This window comes from Bos indicus, chromosome 6 (genome assembly GCF_029378745.1).
Source record: "Bos indicus isolate NIAB-ARS_2022 breed Sahiwal x Tharparkar chromosome 6, NIAB-ARS_B.indTharparkar_mat_pri_1.0, whole genome shotgun sequence".
NCBI lineage: Eukaryota > Metazoa > Chordata > Mammalia > Artiodactyla > Bovidae > Bos > Bos indicus.
This window is the reverse complement of record NC_091765.1, coordinates 69,268,875-69,285,211: the sequence shown is the minus strand read 5'-3', so window position 1 is coordinate 69,285,211 and position 16,337 is coordinate 69,268,875. Positions and strand designations below refer to the sequence as shown.

The 16,337-nt window shown below is 41.8% G+C and overlaps 1 protein-coding gene across 1 annotated transcript in view; it reads left to right on the top strand.

Annotated features, from left to right (window-relative positions):
• Nucleotides 1-16,337, top strand: part of SCFD2 (sec1 family domain containing 2) — a 396,972-nt gene that overhangs the window by 352,088 nt on the left and 28,547 nt on the right. The window contains exon 7 of the mRNA XM_019962747.2: nucleotides 15,520-15,654. Within this exon, the coding sequence (XP_019818306.2) occupies nucleotides 15,520-15,654 (135 nt within the window). The remainder of the gene's footprint in view (nucleotides 1-15,519; nucleotides 15,655-16,337) is intronic.

Below are 16,337 nucleotides of genomic sequence, written 5' to 3'. Positions count from 1 at the left end.
CTAAATTACTAAGGTCTTTTCAGTTTCTTTTTTTTGATCATCATGGTTGGCTGATTTGGCCAACTTCACATAAATATGTTATCTATAAATCTTGAGCATGACAAAGACAATGATCAGTTTCCTAGACTTTACCTCCCTGCCACCAACTCGGTCATTTCTCCAGACCTCAGAACCCTGTCTGAGCAGCCTTTGCCTTTGGAAAATGAACTCTCCCTTGTTGCATACACTTCCTGTATAGTGAGTCAGTAATATTATCAACTCATTCAACAAAACCCCTAAAGGTCCGTGAGTGGAAGTGGGGCAAGGCAGAGAGTATATGTGTATCTTGAGGGGATTTAATAATATTAATCCAGACACCAAGTGAAATGCTATACAACCAAAAAGTGAGATCTCTACATACTCAGCAAGGACTGTATTTGGATCCTTAGGTTCTACTTGGAGAACTCAAACAGTGGTTCGTGGTCTGTTGGGTGAAAAGTGTTGTAGATTATTCTGTAAAGTGTTATCCTAATTTTCTTTTAAAAAACAATAAAATAAAAAGTATGTGGGTATGTATACTTAATAAGTATTTAAAATTTTAGGAAAAGTGTATAATGGTTACTTATGGGGAATAGGAAGGGTCGAATGGACAAGGAGGAACTCTGGCTTCTTGCTTTATATATGTAGAGAAAGAATTTTTGATGGGATTACAGATCATTTTTACCTGTTTGGGTTTTTCAGCATCTTTTAGAGGTAAGGAAGTACTAAGTCACAGGTGTAAGCCCTGTGAGGACAGGGATTTGATCTGGTGCTGTAGTGGTATCATGCACATAATGGGTGCCTGATAAGTGTTTTGGGGTACATCTTGAATGCACTACATATATTTTTATCATATATTGGAAGAGTCATTGGGACAAAAATATATACAGATAGAAAATCACAGGTGTCCAGACTAGAAGCAGAGTCCAGCTCCATCTAGCTTTGAAGATGGACCTTGGCTAGGCAGTTTTCCGTCCATCTCTTCTCCCAGTTCGGTCCTCAGCTCTAGGAAAAATTAGTGCTTTCTATCTAGCTCCATGCTGTTTCTACACATCATCTAGTTGGGATGTCCTGGGCTTCCTGGGGCACTCAGAGAAGACATAGACCTGGTCTGGCGAGGGATTCCTGCCTCGGCTCGGCCCAGTGCTGTGTATCTGGGCTCTCTCCCCTGGATCTTGGGGCCCTACTCAGCCCCAGGCTTCCTCCCAGAGTACTTTTCTCCTGCTCTGATGCAAATGAGTTGACTCTTAGAGCCACTCCTCTTTACTCTATTAGCTAGAGGCACTTCTTATTTAACCTTCATCCTTTAACCCTTTAGGTAAATGTTTTGGTCACAGCTCAGATGTAGAAAGCAGACACCACTCTCATCATTTTAAAGAAAATGTGATTTCATATAAGGAATTAAGTACCTGTAGTATCTGAAAGAGCTGGAGGAGTGGGATCTAGACCAGGTATGTAGAAATGAGCCCCAAACATCACTACACACCTGGTTCCAAGAGAACCAGTACCTCTGCCACAGCCAGGGGAGTGGGCATGGTGTCCACCACGAGGCTGCCATTGAAGCTCTTGGCTTGAAGAACACGCCAGCAAAGCTGGAGACAGCTTCTGTGTTTTCTCATCCTGGTAAATACAGAGCCCAGCTCAGTGCTTGCCACCTGAGGGTAAAGGGGTAGGTGGATGGATGGATGGATCCTGGACTCTGGGTCTTATTCAGAATGGTATTTCTTACGTTCTTAATTCTAAGTGAGAGGGAGGTTAGCATGTAGGTGAACATCAGCCTTTGGGTTCATAACCCAGCTCTGCTCCTTACTAACTGTGTGACCTTAGGGAAATTACTTTACTTCTCTGAGCTTAGTTCCTCTTAGCCACTATTATTAGCTCCTTCATAAAAGTGCTGTGATGATTAGGTGAGTTGATACATATAAGGCTTTTTAGGACACAAGCCAACACAGACAGTGCTATGTAAGTACTGGCTGTAACAGTTGTGTAAAGGACGAAATAGACCTTCTCTTTGTTCTCTTTTGTAGAGTTTCATTGTTTCCTTTGTTAGGAGATGGGCTACACAGAAAGGAGGTCATTCTCAAGTTGACTTTCCCGTTAGCTGTGGCATATGGTCAGAATTTACTACTCATACCCCTTTGTTTGGAAAAGTCATGTTTGTCTGTAGACTCTGTTAACCAGAAACCTAAGCCCCAGTTTTGCCTTTATAACAAGCCTTCTTCTGCTTTCGTTTCTTACTACAAATGTTCCAGTTTAATGGGAGGCTTAACCCTCTTCCTGAATGTCAGCGTTTGATGTGCTGCTGTTCCTCAGATGACTCAGGGCAAGGAGCTTATGAGCCCTTTCAGACAAAATACTGTATGACTCTTGCTTGAGTGGCTTTGGCAAAATTCTCAAAGTGCTGTGCTGTGTTGGAGGAAATGTCCCACAGATGGGTACCATCTTCTGTGCCTCTGGCGTGTTGAACAAGAGCCTTTAGAACCTGCAGGGCCCAAGGAGGCTCAATTCATCTTGTGCCTGGTGAAACAGGGCCTCTGAACAGTCTGTAGGCCCAGTCTCTTCATCAGCAATCCCCAGCCCTGGCCACCAGCTGTCCTTTTCCAAGTGCTAAGCTCTGTTCTTCCTCCTAATTCTATCTACCTAACTCTAGACCTGCTGACATCCTTTTTGAAAGCATCTACATGAGATAGCATAAACCGGGGGCCAGGGAGCTTGACTCTCTCCTGCAGCCTAACTTCTAACTGCCTGTGTGTGAATTCAAGCAAGTTGATTAATAGCTTTGGGCTTTGATTTCCTTATATTGAAATTAAAGGGACTAGGCTTAAAACAAACTTTGTAAAAGTCATCTGCTTGTGGTTTGAGGGATGGATAGATGGATGAATGGATGGATGAACAGATAGACGAATAAACTACTTTTTAATCTCCAGAGCAAACCATTATCCTTAAGAAGATGAAAGGAGGAAAACAATCAGTCATAGTATATAGCAAAAGATAAAAATAAATAAGCCATGGAGTAGTCAAAGCCCAAAGCCAAGACCAGTTTTGAACAAAAGTTTTTTCCGTGTGATCTTGGATTGAAACAAAGTAAATATCCTCTGTACAAGTCTAGTTCTCCTGGGAAGTTGGTTGTTTAGAGTCCGTTTTTCAGAAAAGAAGCATTTGCAGCAGGAGGACTAAGAGAGGCCCTGGCTGCACCAGTACCAACCAGCAAGGCCAGGGTCAGTAGCACGACCGAGGGGATATGGTTGTGGCAACAACAGTTTTCTTCAAAACTGATCTCCTTGGCCATCTTCAGGTGGCCAAATTTAAGAAGATGTTGGAGTTGGTTTTTCAGAATTGTCTCTGACTTATGTGTAATGTCAGAAACTGTTGCTGTGCTCAGAACCTTTCTTCAAGGGTTGGAATCAGGTCAGTATGGACCTTCTGGACTGAATCATACATTATCTCCACCATGAAAAGGAACCAAAGACATAGAAACAAGTATTTTATTTTTCATATTCTGATTAACTATGGGATATTAAAAGTCCAGTTTGTTCTGGAACAGATACCATTTAATGACAAAAAGAGAGTTTCTGTTTTTTTTGAAACCTCATCTATTTTACGTGTAACACCCATGGAGGTCTCGTTAGGTTCTGCCAAACCTTCAAGCTAGCCTCATGAGACTGTCATACAGGCCCACATTGCAATCTCCACGGCCCTAAGCATGTTTGCCTTCATGGCTCATGGCTCTCTTCCTATATTAATATATATATATATATATATTTATGTGAATAAATATTTATTAAGTATTATGTGGGGCTTCCTTGGTGGCTCAGATGGTAAAGAATCTGCCTGCAATGCAGCTTCAATCCCTGGATTGGGAAGATCCCCTGGAGAAGGACATGACACTCCAATATTCTCGTGTGTAGAGATCCCTTGGACAGAGGAGTCTGGCGGGCTGCAGTCCATGGGTCACAGAGGGTCGGACACAACTGAGTGACTAATACTGAGACTAAAGTTGTATGTAATAAAATTTATAAATATATTCATTTGAATATATATGTTGAGTATATAATTCATGTGTTTATATGAATATTCTTATATTTGCATATGTTCAATTGTGTACATGTAATTATACAGTTACATTGGTATAGAGACAAATCTATTTATACTATATATCAAAACATTATCTTTCATGTAAAAGTTCATATTTTTCTTCTGATTTTAAAAGAAATTACATTTTCATGGACTGCTAATGGTCTCATGCGCCCTAGGCATCATGCATTCTGCACCTCCTGCTTGAGTCATCTCTGTGGTCATAGCCCCCACTGGCATCAGTCGGCCCAGGATAGGAACATAGCTCACTCATAGGCAGCGGCAGGCATTTTTCTCCTCTGGAGTAACCATTGTGACCATCCATGATTCAGTCCATGCAGCTACCCAGGAGCTGTTTGGTTTGGTCCCAAAGTGACAGCTGAGGAGTGAAGGAATTAGACTCACAAGGAAGGAAGGGTGGGGGCAGGAGTCTCCTGGCTTAAAGCTCTCATATCCTATAGGAGCCACTTTCTCTGAACCAGCTCCACAGACATGATTCTAGCATTCCTCCAAGGGACATGCCAATTATACAAAAGTCATTGTACTCAGAGAAGCCCAAAGCCCTGACTTTCTGTCCAATATTTATAGTTCTCCCCATCTAATGCAATTTACTAAGCGGGGGTCATTTTTATCATAAGCAATCTTGCTTGGCTAGCGTTTGACATTCTTCCCTTATCAGGTTTCCAGGGAAACAGAGCTCAAAAGTTAACCAAAGGTCAAATTCTTATGCAGAAGGGAAAAGAGGTTTAATAATCCTTTGCCTACCACAAGCAACCTGCCAGTTATTAAGGAAATAACTAATATTTCAATTCAGATTTGCAGTATGTCTGTGGTAGAGACAGGCTATGTGGGTTCCCCAAACTCTATTTCTGTTTCCTCCTGGCATGCTTAGACCACATTTTCCAAGTTCCCTTGCCGGTAGATGTAGGTTTGTGATTAATTCTGACCAATGAACAATGGGTAGGCGTGATACAGATCACCTTCAGCCCATAAAAACCTCCCTGGAAATCCTCCACACTATCTCTCTTTCATCCCCTCCACACTATCTCTTTCATCCCCTCCACACTATCTCTTTCATCCTCAGTTGATGAGATGCAAAGGCTTCCATGTGGGATTCCAGAGCCCTAGGGGGTGGCGGGGGCTGCTCAACAGCAGGAACACGGATGTCTGTCTGAATGATTGTGTAGAGCATAGACCCCCTACTGCAGGGACACACTGAATGTGGCAGAAGCAAGAAATAGGGATGAATCTGTCTGCGTTTTTAATCCCTCTCCTTCTCCCCTGAAAGATGAACTGCCAGTGAATGTTTGATTAGGAAAATTAAATTATTCTCGTTAACATCTCATGAAGTCAAACTACACGACTGATCTCCCCTCTATTCCTCTCTAACACATGAGGAAAACTGAACAGGGCCCTAGGGAAAGACATCTGTCTTCCCATCACCCCCTTCTGTGGGCCTTTGCTGAGAAGTAAGTAGCTTCTGGCTGAATAGAAAATTCCATAACAGTTAGAGGAGTCTCATTTAAGAAGCTACTGCCAGGGCTTCCCTGGTGGCTCAGTGGTAAAGAGTCCACCCAGCGATGCAGTAGACATAGGTTTGATTCCTGGTCCAGGTATTGAGCCTATGCTCCGCAACAGAGAAGCCACTGCAATGCGAAGCCCCCACACAGCAGCTGGAGAGTAGACCCCGCTCACCACAGCTAGAGAAAAGCCTGCACAGCCAAGAATACCCAGCACAGGAAAAAATAAATTAAAAAAAAAGACTCAAAGTCTTAAAATATAAAAAAAAAGAAGCTACTGCCAAAGCCATTCATTCTAGTCAGATTTCAGCGACGTGATTTGAGGCAGAAAAAAATCCAAAGTAAGTAAGGAAGAAGCCAAAAGTTCTCATGATTAAAACCCTGATTGGGGAAACTAAGAAATGTGTTTGCTAATGAATCATGAGACAAGTATTGCTTTGAACCTGAGAAAGTCTTTTCCTAAATCGAGCTCTTTAAATGAACAATGTTATTTAGTTGTTCTGTGCTTAGTTGTTTTAAATAAGAATTTAGAAATCTCCTTCTATATAATATTTAAGTGGCAAAACGTCTTTTTTTTTTTTTCTTGACTGTGCTGTGCAGCTTGTGGGATCTCAGTTCCCTGACTAGGGATTGAACTCGGGCCCCAGCAGTAAAAGCACCAAGTCCTAATTACTGGACCGTAAATCACTGTAAATTCTCTCTCTCTCTTTTTTAAATTGAAGTAGAGTTGTTTGCAATATTGTTAGTTCAGGTATATAGTACAGTGATTCAGTTATATGTATATATATTCTTTTTCAGATTATTTTCCCTTATGGGTTATTACAAAATATCAAGTATAGTTCCCCGTGTTATACAATAGGTCCTTGTTGATTATCTGTTTTATATATAATAGTGTGTATATGTTAATCCCAACCTTCCAATTTATCCCTCCCTGCCCCTTTCCCTTTTGATAACCTTAAGTTTGTTTTCCATGTCTGTGGGTCTATTTCTGTTTTGTAAATAAGTTCATTTGTATCATTTTTTTAGATTCCACATATAAGTGATACATATTTGTCTTTCTCTGGCTTCCTTCACTTAGTATGATAATCTTTAGGTCCATCCATGTTGCTGCAAATAGCCTTATTCTTTCTTGTGGCTGAGCAATACTCTCTGTGTGTATGTGTGTGTGTGTGTGTGTGTGTACGCCACATAGCCTTATTCTTTCTTATGGCTGAGTAATACTCTGTGTGTGTGTGTGTGTGTGTGCGTGTGTGTGTACACCACATAGCCTTATTCTTTCTTATGGCTGAGTAATACTGTGTGTGTGTGTGTGTGTATGCCACATAGCCTTATTCTTTCTTATGGCTGAGTAATTGTGTGTATGTGTGTGTGTGTGTGTGTGTGTGTGTGTGTGTGTGTGTGTACAGCACATAGCCTTATTCTTTCTTATGGCTGAGTAATTGTGTGTATGTGTGTGTGTGTGTGTGTGTGTGTGTACAGCACATAGCCTTATTCTTTCTTATGGCTGAGTAATACTCTGTGTGTGTGTGTGTGTGTGTGTGTGTGTGTATGTATGCCACATAGCCTTATTCTTTCTTACGGCTGAGTAATACTCTGTGTGTGTGTACACCACACCTTCTTTATCCATTCCTCTGTCAATGGACATTTAGGTTGTTTCCATGTCCTGGCTATTGTAAATAGTGCTGCAGTGAACATTGGGGTGCATGTATCTTTAAATTAACCATACTTATATCATTTAATGAGTTTTTGGTTACCAGTGAAAATAGAAAAAAGAAAAAAGCTGAAAGCAGTTTAAACAAGAAAGGTAATGTATGATTTAAAAGACCAGAGAAGGGGCAGCTTCAAGTGGTAAGGAGCCATTGCTGGGGTGATGCTAACAGAAATAACAAAGAGGGGCAGGTTCCCGCTTGCTTTCCCTGCCTTCCAGTGTCCTTCCTGGGCTCCTGTGGGCAGAGTCAAACGGATCTAGATGGCAAAGCACAAATACGGTTTGCAGGACAGCCTCCCAGAACTGAGCATGGAAGAGAAGATTTGGGCTCGAGAGAAAACAGCTTAATAACCATCACATCTAATTATGAAAAATGATATTTCAAAATTGCCATCATGGGGCTTCGCTCCCCACCCCCAGAGTTGGACCATAAAAAAATCTGAGCACTGAAGAATTGATGCTTTTGAACTGTGGTGTTGGAGAAGACTCTTGAGAGTCCCTTGGACTGCAAGGAGATCCAACCAGTCTACCCTAAAGGAGACCAGTCCTGAGTGTTCATTGGAAGGACTGATGTTGAAGCTGAAACTCCAATACTTTGGCCACCTGATGCGAAGAGCTGACTCATTAGAAAAGACCCTGATGCTGGGAAAGATTGAGGGCAGGAGAAGGGGATGACAGAGGATGAGATGGTTGGATGGCATCACTGACTCAGTGGACATGAGTTTGAGTAAACTCTTGGAGTTGGTGATGGACAGGGAAGCCTGGCATGCTGCAGTCCATGGGGTTGCAGAGTTGGACACGACTGAGCAACTGAACTGAACTGAACTGGGGCTTCCCTGGTGGCTCAGCGGTAGAGAATCAACCTGTGGTAGAGAAACATGGGTAGAGATCCCTGGGCTGGGAAGATCCCACATGCTGCAGAGCAGCTAAAGCCCATGTGCCGTAACTATTGAGCCTGCTCTCTAGAGATTGGGAGCCACAACTACTGAAGTCCACGTGCCCTGGAGCCCATGCTGTGCAGCAAGGGAAACCACTGCAGTGAGAAGCCCAAGCATCACACCTAGGGAGTAACCCCACCTCACTGCAACTAGAAAAGCCCATGCAACAGTGAAGGCCCAACACAGCCAACATTAAAAATAAAATTATTTTTAAAAATTGCTATCATGAGAAGACAGTCGTGAGAATGTCATGTGAATGTCATAGGAGAGAGTTCAGTCGAGAAAAAATAAGTATTACAGAGGTATGAGAGGCAGTTCATTAAGAAAAGCACTTTGATTATTTCTCTGGATTATGTGATGTGTCTGTTATCTGTGACTTTTCCATACTTAATTTGTGGCTGCTTTTCTCAATCTAAAAAATGTTACCTACATATCTTAAAAAATAATAAAACGTGTTTACAGCCCTGCCAAGTAACATTCCATGATCACAAAGTCCCAAGAATGAAGGTGTTAAGGGAATAGGACTTCCAAATCTTTGCTCATCCTTAAGGGGAGGCTGACTCAAAGGGCCTTTCTCCCTAGAGCTGCATTCCCCAGGGCTGAGCTGAAAGTAGAGCAAGGGAGAAAGGGGATGTCTAAGCCTCCATGCTTCCTTCTTTCCCTGTCTCCAGTCTACACAGGGGCTTCTGGGGCCCTGAGCACAGTCCTGTCACCCTGGTACCCCGTGCCTTGCACAGAGGGGGCCCCAACATAATGTTTTTGCTGGACAACAGGTCCGCCTTTTTCCTATGCCTGAGCTTTTCTTGGGGTCACTACTCATCCTACTTACTGAAGGTGCGTCCTATGGCGAGCAACAGCCTTCTTTTGGTTTTTGTAGGTTGAGGGGTATACTCCCTCCTGTCTTAAATGTGACAGCCTATGTGTATCTCTGGTTCTGCCCCATGTTAGTCTGTATAACTATATGTAGACTAATAAAAGAAATAACTGTAAGCTCCAGGAAAGAAGCAGTGGGCTTTTTATTTACCTTCCCTTTGTGCTTTGTAACAGAATTTTATTAAGTTGCAAGTAGTATCGGACACGACTGAGCGACTTCACTTTCACTTTTCACTTTCATGCATTGGAGAAGGAAATGGCAACCCACTGCAGTGTTCTTGCCTGGAGAATCCCAGGGGCGGGGGAGCCTGGTGGGCTGCCGTCTATGGGGTCGCACAGAGTCGGACACGACTGAAGCGACTTAGCAGCAGCAGAGATCTGAAACATAACGGCTTAAACATGCAAGGTTTGTCTTGTCACATATGTAGGTTCTGATTCAGTCCATCTGTGTTGTGGTACTGCCACGAGTCTCCACTGACCCAGATTTCTTCCAGCCCTCTGCTCTAGCATCTCCAAGAAATGGTTCAGTTTTCCACAGTGGCTGCTGGGGCTGCCGCCATCACTTTCATATTCCAGGCAGCAGAATAGAGAAAGGGGAGGAAAGCTTCTAGAAGTCCTACTCCCCTTCTCCTTGCATATCATTCTCCAAAACTTCCAGACTCAGCAGCAAGAAAGGCTGCAGAATGGAGTTTTCAGCCAATTGATCATGTTCCTGGCCAAAAACTGGTTCTATTTCTAAGGAAGCAGTTGATGAATATTTGGTAAGTTAGCGGAATATTGGCCAAAGGACTTCTCCATGGAGAGCAGTTTAGAGAGATTAAAGTTTAAGAGATTAAATATCCAGAAAGGCTGAGATGGTAGAAAATTTCTCAAGACAGTTTACTCGGGGAGGAGGGTTTGGAAAATTCAGAGGCCATTCTGTGAACTTTTTTTTTTAACATTGAAAATACATATTGGATTGTTTTAATTCCAGAAATATACCTGTTAATTTCTGAAGTTTTGGAAAAAGAAGAAAATAGAGTCCCCTACTCGCAGAACCTAGCATTAGCCCTCGTTTACATTTTCGTGTGCTTTATTCCAACCTCTTCCGGACATAAATAACATTAATTTTTAACAAGTGAAGAAAAAAAGACCGTTCTTGATCTGTGGGAGTGTGTGCGGGTGTAGGTGTGTGTGTGGTGGTGTTTTAACTGTGCTTTTAAAAAAGGAATACAGTGAAAAGACTTCCTCCCACCTTTGCCTCTTGTCCAGTCCCCCACGTCGTGATCACTGCTCATGGTGGTTCTGTATATCACACCTGAGTTTATTTTTTGCATGTTCCAGCAAGTGCAAACTTTCATATTCCCTTTGGCACATTTTACACAAAAGCCCATTATTCATACTGTTCCTCATCTTGCTTTCTCCACTCACAGTTTATTCTCACCTTGCTTTTTCCTATCAGCACAGAGTTCCCCTCTTCACTTCCATGGCATTCCTTCATGTGGATGGATTCCATTTATTAAACAGCTCCCTATTGATGGACACATGAGTTTCCAATCTTTTGCTGTAACAGACTTTTATGGATCTCATTTGCATACAGTAGCATATTTGTAGGATTAAGTTTTAGATGTGGGATTGCTAGGTCAGATGCATTCATAACTTTGATAGGTATCCCCAGATTACTCTCTGTGCTGATTGTAACAATTTACACTCCCACTAGCAGTATATGAGCATGTCTGTTTCCCTATGACCTTGTCAAAAGAGTGTATTTTCAAACCTCTGTATTTTTGCCTGTATGATAAATTTTAAAAAACGAACTTGGTGTTACAGCACTATGATGAGGAGGTTGACTCATAGTTTTGTTTGTTTTTAAAGTTCTGTGTCTCTGCGCAGTGCTATCCCTTTTGTGAGCATCTGCATATGAGATCTCTGGGCATGCCATGGTCTGTTTGATTAATAAACAGAGGAGAGCTGCAGCTTCAATTCGACAGTTGCCATTTCTCCCTGCATCTTATCCCTGTTAAATGCACTAGTTGCCTTCTAGCTAAGTGATTATTTATGATTGTGAGGATTTATACCCTGATTTCTTTCTAAGATATTTCAAGTAAGAAAGTTGGAATAAGGGAAAACTCAGAGTAAAACATGACTGTAGGGAAAGCAGGACGAGGCCAGGGATGAAGTCAGCACCCCAGAAGTCCTCAACACTGGCTAGAGGTTGGTCACAGATCTGGCCAGTACAAAGAGACACACAGTTCACCGCATCTCTACAGTGCTGGCTTTCCTGAGTCTGTGATAGATGCAGTAGAGTGCTTTGAGGGTAGACACTCCTCTTCCTTCCCCCTTCATGTCCCACTGGGGTGCCATACAGAACTGGAGTGCAAAGGCAGCAACATGACTGGGAGTAAAGCTGTCCAGCTGATGGGAAGGGAAGGAGAGAGGAAAAGCTTGGTAGTAAAGAGACCCAAGGAAAGGAGGAAGGGAATTTGCTTAGAATACACATTGGTCAGAGGCAGCTGCCTCCAAATATTACCTAAACCTGGATAGATGTAGCACCATTTGCCAAACTGTAGGTATTGTAAATCCACATCAACTTAATTCTACTGAAATTCTTTTTTTTAATTTATTCATTTATTTAACTGTGCCAGGTCTTAGCTGTGACATGTGGAATCTTTAGTTGCAGCATGTGGGATCTAGTGCCCTGATCAGGGATTGAACCCGGCCCCCTGTGTTGGGAGTGTGGAGTCTTAGCCACTGGAGCACCAGGGAAGTCCCCTACTGAAACTCTTATTGTTCACAGGGCATCCTTTCTCTGAGTCCTGACCTTGGTCAGATTTCTTTGCGGTATCTTGGCTTCTTTTTCTGGCCAAGTTGTACTTGGAGTTGACTTCTCTAGAAAAAAGAGATTGCTTTGGGCTTGGTTAGTGACAATACATTGTAAGAAAACATTTGGGATCCTAAAGGAAGGGAGCATAATTCTAAGAATGTTTAGGAAAGACCTGAGAGCATCTTCATGTCTATCTAAGTTGACAGTATTTTACTTTTCAGCATACTTCATGCTGAAGGGAATGGCAAACCACTTCAGTATTCTTGCTTTGAGATCCCCATGAAGAGTATGAAAAGGCAAAAAGATATGACACTGAAAGATGAACTCCCCAGATCAGTAGGTGCCCAATATGCTACTGGAGAATAGTGGAGAAATAGCTCCAGAAAGAATTAAGAGGCTAAATCAAAGTAAAAACAGCACCCAATTGTGGATGTGACTGGTGATGGAAGTGAAGTCCAAAGCATAGAAACCTGGAATGTGAGGTCCATGAATCAAGGTAAATTGGAAGTGGTCAAACAGGAGATGGCAAGAATGAATATCAACATTTTAGGAATCAGTAAGCTAAAATGGACCGGAGTGGGCAAATTTAATTCAGATGACCATTATAACTACTATTGTGGGCAAGAATCCCTTAGAAAAAATGGAGTAGCCCTCAGTATCAACAAAAGAGTCCAAAATGCAGTACTTGAGTGCAGTCTCAAAAAACGACAAAATGATCTCTGTTTATTTCCAAGGCAAACCATTCAGTATCACAGTAATCCAAGTCTATGCCCCAACCACTAATGCCAAAGAAGCTGAACAGTTCTATGAAGACCTACAAGACCTTCTAGAACTAACATCAAAAAAAAAAAGTGTCCTTTTCATCATAGAGAACTGGAATGCAAAAATAGGAAGTCAAGGGATACCTAGAGTAACAGGCAAGTTTGACCTTGGAGTACAAAATGAAACAGGGCAAAGGCTAACAGAGTTTTGCCAAGAGAATGCAACAGTTATAACAAACATCCTCTCCCAACAACACAAGAGATGACTCTACACATGTACTTCACCAGATGATCAACACCAAAATCAGATTGATTATATTCTTTGCAGTCGAAGATGGAGAAGTTCTATACAGTCAGCAAAAACAAGACCAGGAGCTGACTGTGGCCCAGATCATGAACTCCTTATTGCCAAATTCAGACTTAAATTGAAGAAAGTAAGGAAAACCTCTAGGCCATTCAGGTACGACCTAAATCTAATCCCATGTGATTATATAGTGGAAGTGACAGATAGATTCAAAGGATTATATCTGATAGACAGAGTGCCTGAAAAACTATGGACAGAGTTTCCTAACACTGTACAGGAGACAGGGATCAAGACCACCCCCAAGAAAAAGAAGTGCAAAAAGGCAAAATGGTTGTCTGAGAAGGCCTTACAGATAGCTGAGAAAAGAAGAAAAGCTAAAGGAAAAGGAGAAAAGGAAAGATATATCCATCTGAATGCAGAGATAAGAAAGCCTTCCTAAATGATCAATGCAAAGAAATAGAGGAAAATAATAGAATGGGAAAGACTAGAGATCTCTTCAAGAAAATCAGAGATACCAAGGGAACATTTCATGCAAAGATGGGTACAATAAAGTACAGGAATGGTATGTACCTAAAAGAAGCAGAAGATAGGTGGCAAGAATTCATAGGAGAACTATACAGAAAAGATCTTAATGACCCAGATAACCATGACGGTGGGACCACTCACCTAGAGCCAGACATCCTGGAATGTGAAGTCAAGTGGGCCTTAGGAAGCATCTCTACGAACAAAGCAGGTGGAGGTGATGGAATTCCAGCTGAGCTGTTTCAAATTCTAAAAGATGATGCTGTGAAAGTGCGGCACTCAACATGCCAGCAAATTTGGAAAACTCATCAGTGGCCACAGGATTGGAAAAGGTCAGTTTTCATTCTAATCACAAAGAAAGACAATGCCAAAGAATGTTCAGAATACTGAATAATTGTACTCATCTCATACGCTGCCAAAGTAATGCTCAAAATTCTCCAAGCTAGGTTTCAACAGTACGTGAACCAAGAACCTCCAGATATTAAAGCTTGTTTTAGAAAAGGCAGAGGAACCAGAAATCAAATTGCCAACATCTGTTGGATCATAGAGAACGCAAGAGAATTCCAGAAAAAGTCTACTGCTGCTTCATTGACTATGCTAAAGCCTTTGGGTGGATCACAACAAACTGTGGGAAATTCTTCAAGAGATGGGAATACCAGACCACCTTACCTGTCTCCTGAGAAACCTGTATGCAGATCAAGAAGCAACAGTTAGCACTGGACATGGAACATCAGACTGGTTCCAAATTGGGAAAGGAATACGTCAAGGCTGTATATTGTCACCCTGCTTATTTAACTTCTATGCAGAGTACATTATGTGAAATGCCAGGCTGGAGGAAGCACAAGCGGGAATCAAGATTGCTGGGAGAAATATCAATAACCTCAGATATGCAGGTGACACCACCCTTGTGGCAGAAAATGAAGAAAAACTAAAGAGCCTCTTGATGAAAGTGAAAGAGGAGAGTGAAAAACCTGGCTTAAAACTCAACATTCAAAAAACAAAGATCATGGCAACCAGTCCCATCTCTTCATGGCAAAAAGATGGGGAAACAATGGAAACAGTGAGAGACTTTATTTTGGGGGCTCCAAAATCATGGCAGATGGTGACTGCAGCTATGAAATTAAAAGACACTTTTTCCTTGGAAGAAAAGCTATGACCAACCTAGACAGCATGTTAAAAAGCAGAAACATTACTTTGCCAGCAAATGTCCATCTAGTCAAAGCTATGGTTTTTCCAGTAGTCATGAATGGATGTAGGAATTGGACCATAAAGAAAGCTGAGCACCAAAGAATTGATGCTTTTGAACTGTGGTATTGGAGAAGACTTGAGAGTCCCTTGGACTGCAAGGAGATCAAACCAGTCAATCCTAAAGGAAATCAAACCTGAATATTCATTGGAAGGACTGATGCTGAAGCTGTAGTTCCAATACACTGGCCACCTGATGCAAAAAGCTGGCTCATTAGAAAAGACCTGGATGTTGGAAAAGATTGAAGGCAGGAGGAGAAGGGGACGACAGAGATGAGATGGTTGGATGGCATCACTGAGTTGATGGACATGAGTTTGAGCAAGCTCCAGGGGTTGGTGATGGACAGGGGAAGGTTGCTGATGGACATGCTAGGGAAGCCTAGCATGCTGCAGTCTTTTGGGTTGCAAAGAGTCGGACATGACTCAGTGACTGAACTGAACTTATACTTGATACATTACATTGTCACTTTAAATCTAGATTGAAAAATTAGCCATCCTATAACTATAGCTCTGGTAAGAGTTGTTTGCTTGTGGAAGGGAGTATAAGAAACAAAAAATAGTGCTAGTGTAGTGGAATAATTCCCAAAAAATCAATGTTGCTATATTGTCTTTTCACACACACACAAAACCATAGCCATTGCTCAGGATCGAAAATAAACTTGTTTTGCTTTGTTTGGTACAGATAAAGCTATCCTCTCTCCAGACAAACCAAACAAACCCTTTTACTTACAGCACAATATTTTGTCTTTCCAGGCATCCTATAAACCACTGTTGAAGCAGGTTGTGGAGGAAATATTTAATCCCGAGAGACCAGATCCAGTTGACATTGAACATATGTCTTCAGGCCTCACTGATCTCCTTAAAACTGGATTCAGCATGTTCATGAAGGTAAAGTCACCATGACAAGGTAATCCTAAGTGTAATGCTATCTTTGCTGGGCTTGAAAATGCTCATACCTCCTTAACCCTGGTGAGTATCACAGAAGAGAATGTCTGGGCTTTCTGAAATCAGGTACAATCTTCACATAACTTTTGCTTATAAGCAGCCTGACCCTCTAGCTTCCCTTGACCTAAGTATTATGATCTTTTCTGATCAGTGGGTAAGGACACAGCCCTCCAGGGTAGCACTACTGAAAACATCCCTCCTGGTTCACATTTTCACTTAACACAAATCCACATACAGATCTTAGTGGTAATCTTGCGCCCTTAATTCTAGAGCGTACTGTGCAGGATAACAAGTAACTCTCCTCAGTCATATAACCAGCATCATCCCAAAATCCATTTGAAAATCACTTTTATTTTGGCTTAGCAGACTCCCGGGTGACAAGTACCAGAATTTCTGTAGCTAATATCAAGGCTAAGTCAAAACTACCAAACTGCCTTTGCAGTAGAGATGAAAGGAGGAAAAGTACACAAATGTGATCTATTTTTAACCCACTGTAAAGTTTCTAAATTTAAAAAGATCTAAATGAGATTACAGGCTGACCTCCTCATCTATGCCAGGATTTCGGTTGTAATAACTCTTGGAAATAACAGAATGTTTTGCCAGTTTCAAAGCGTCTTTGAAATCAT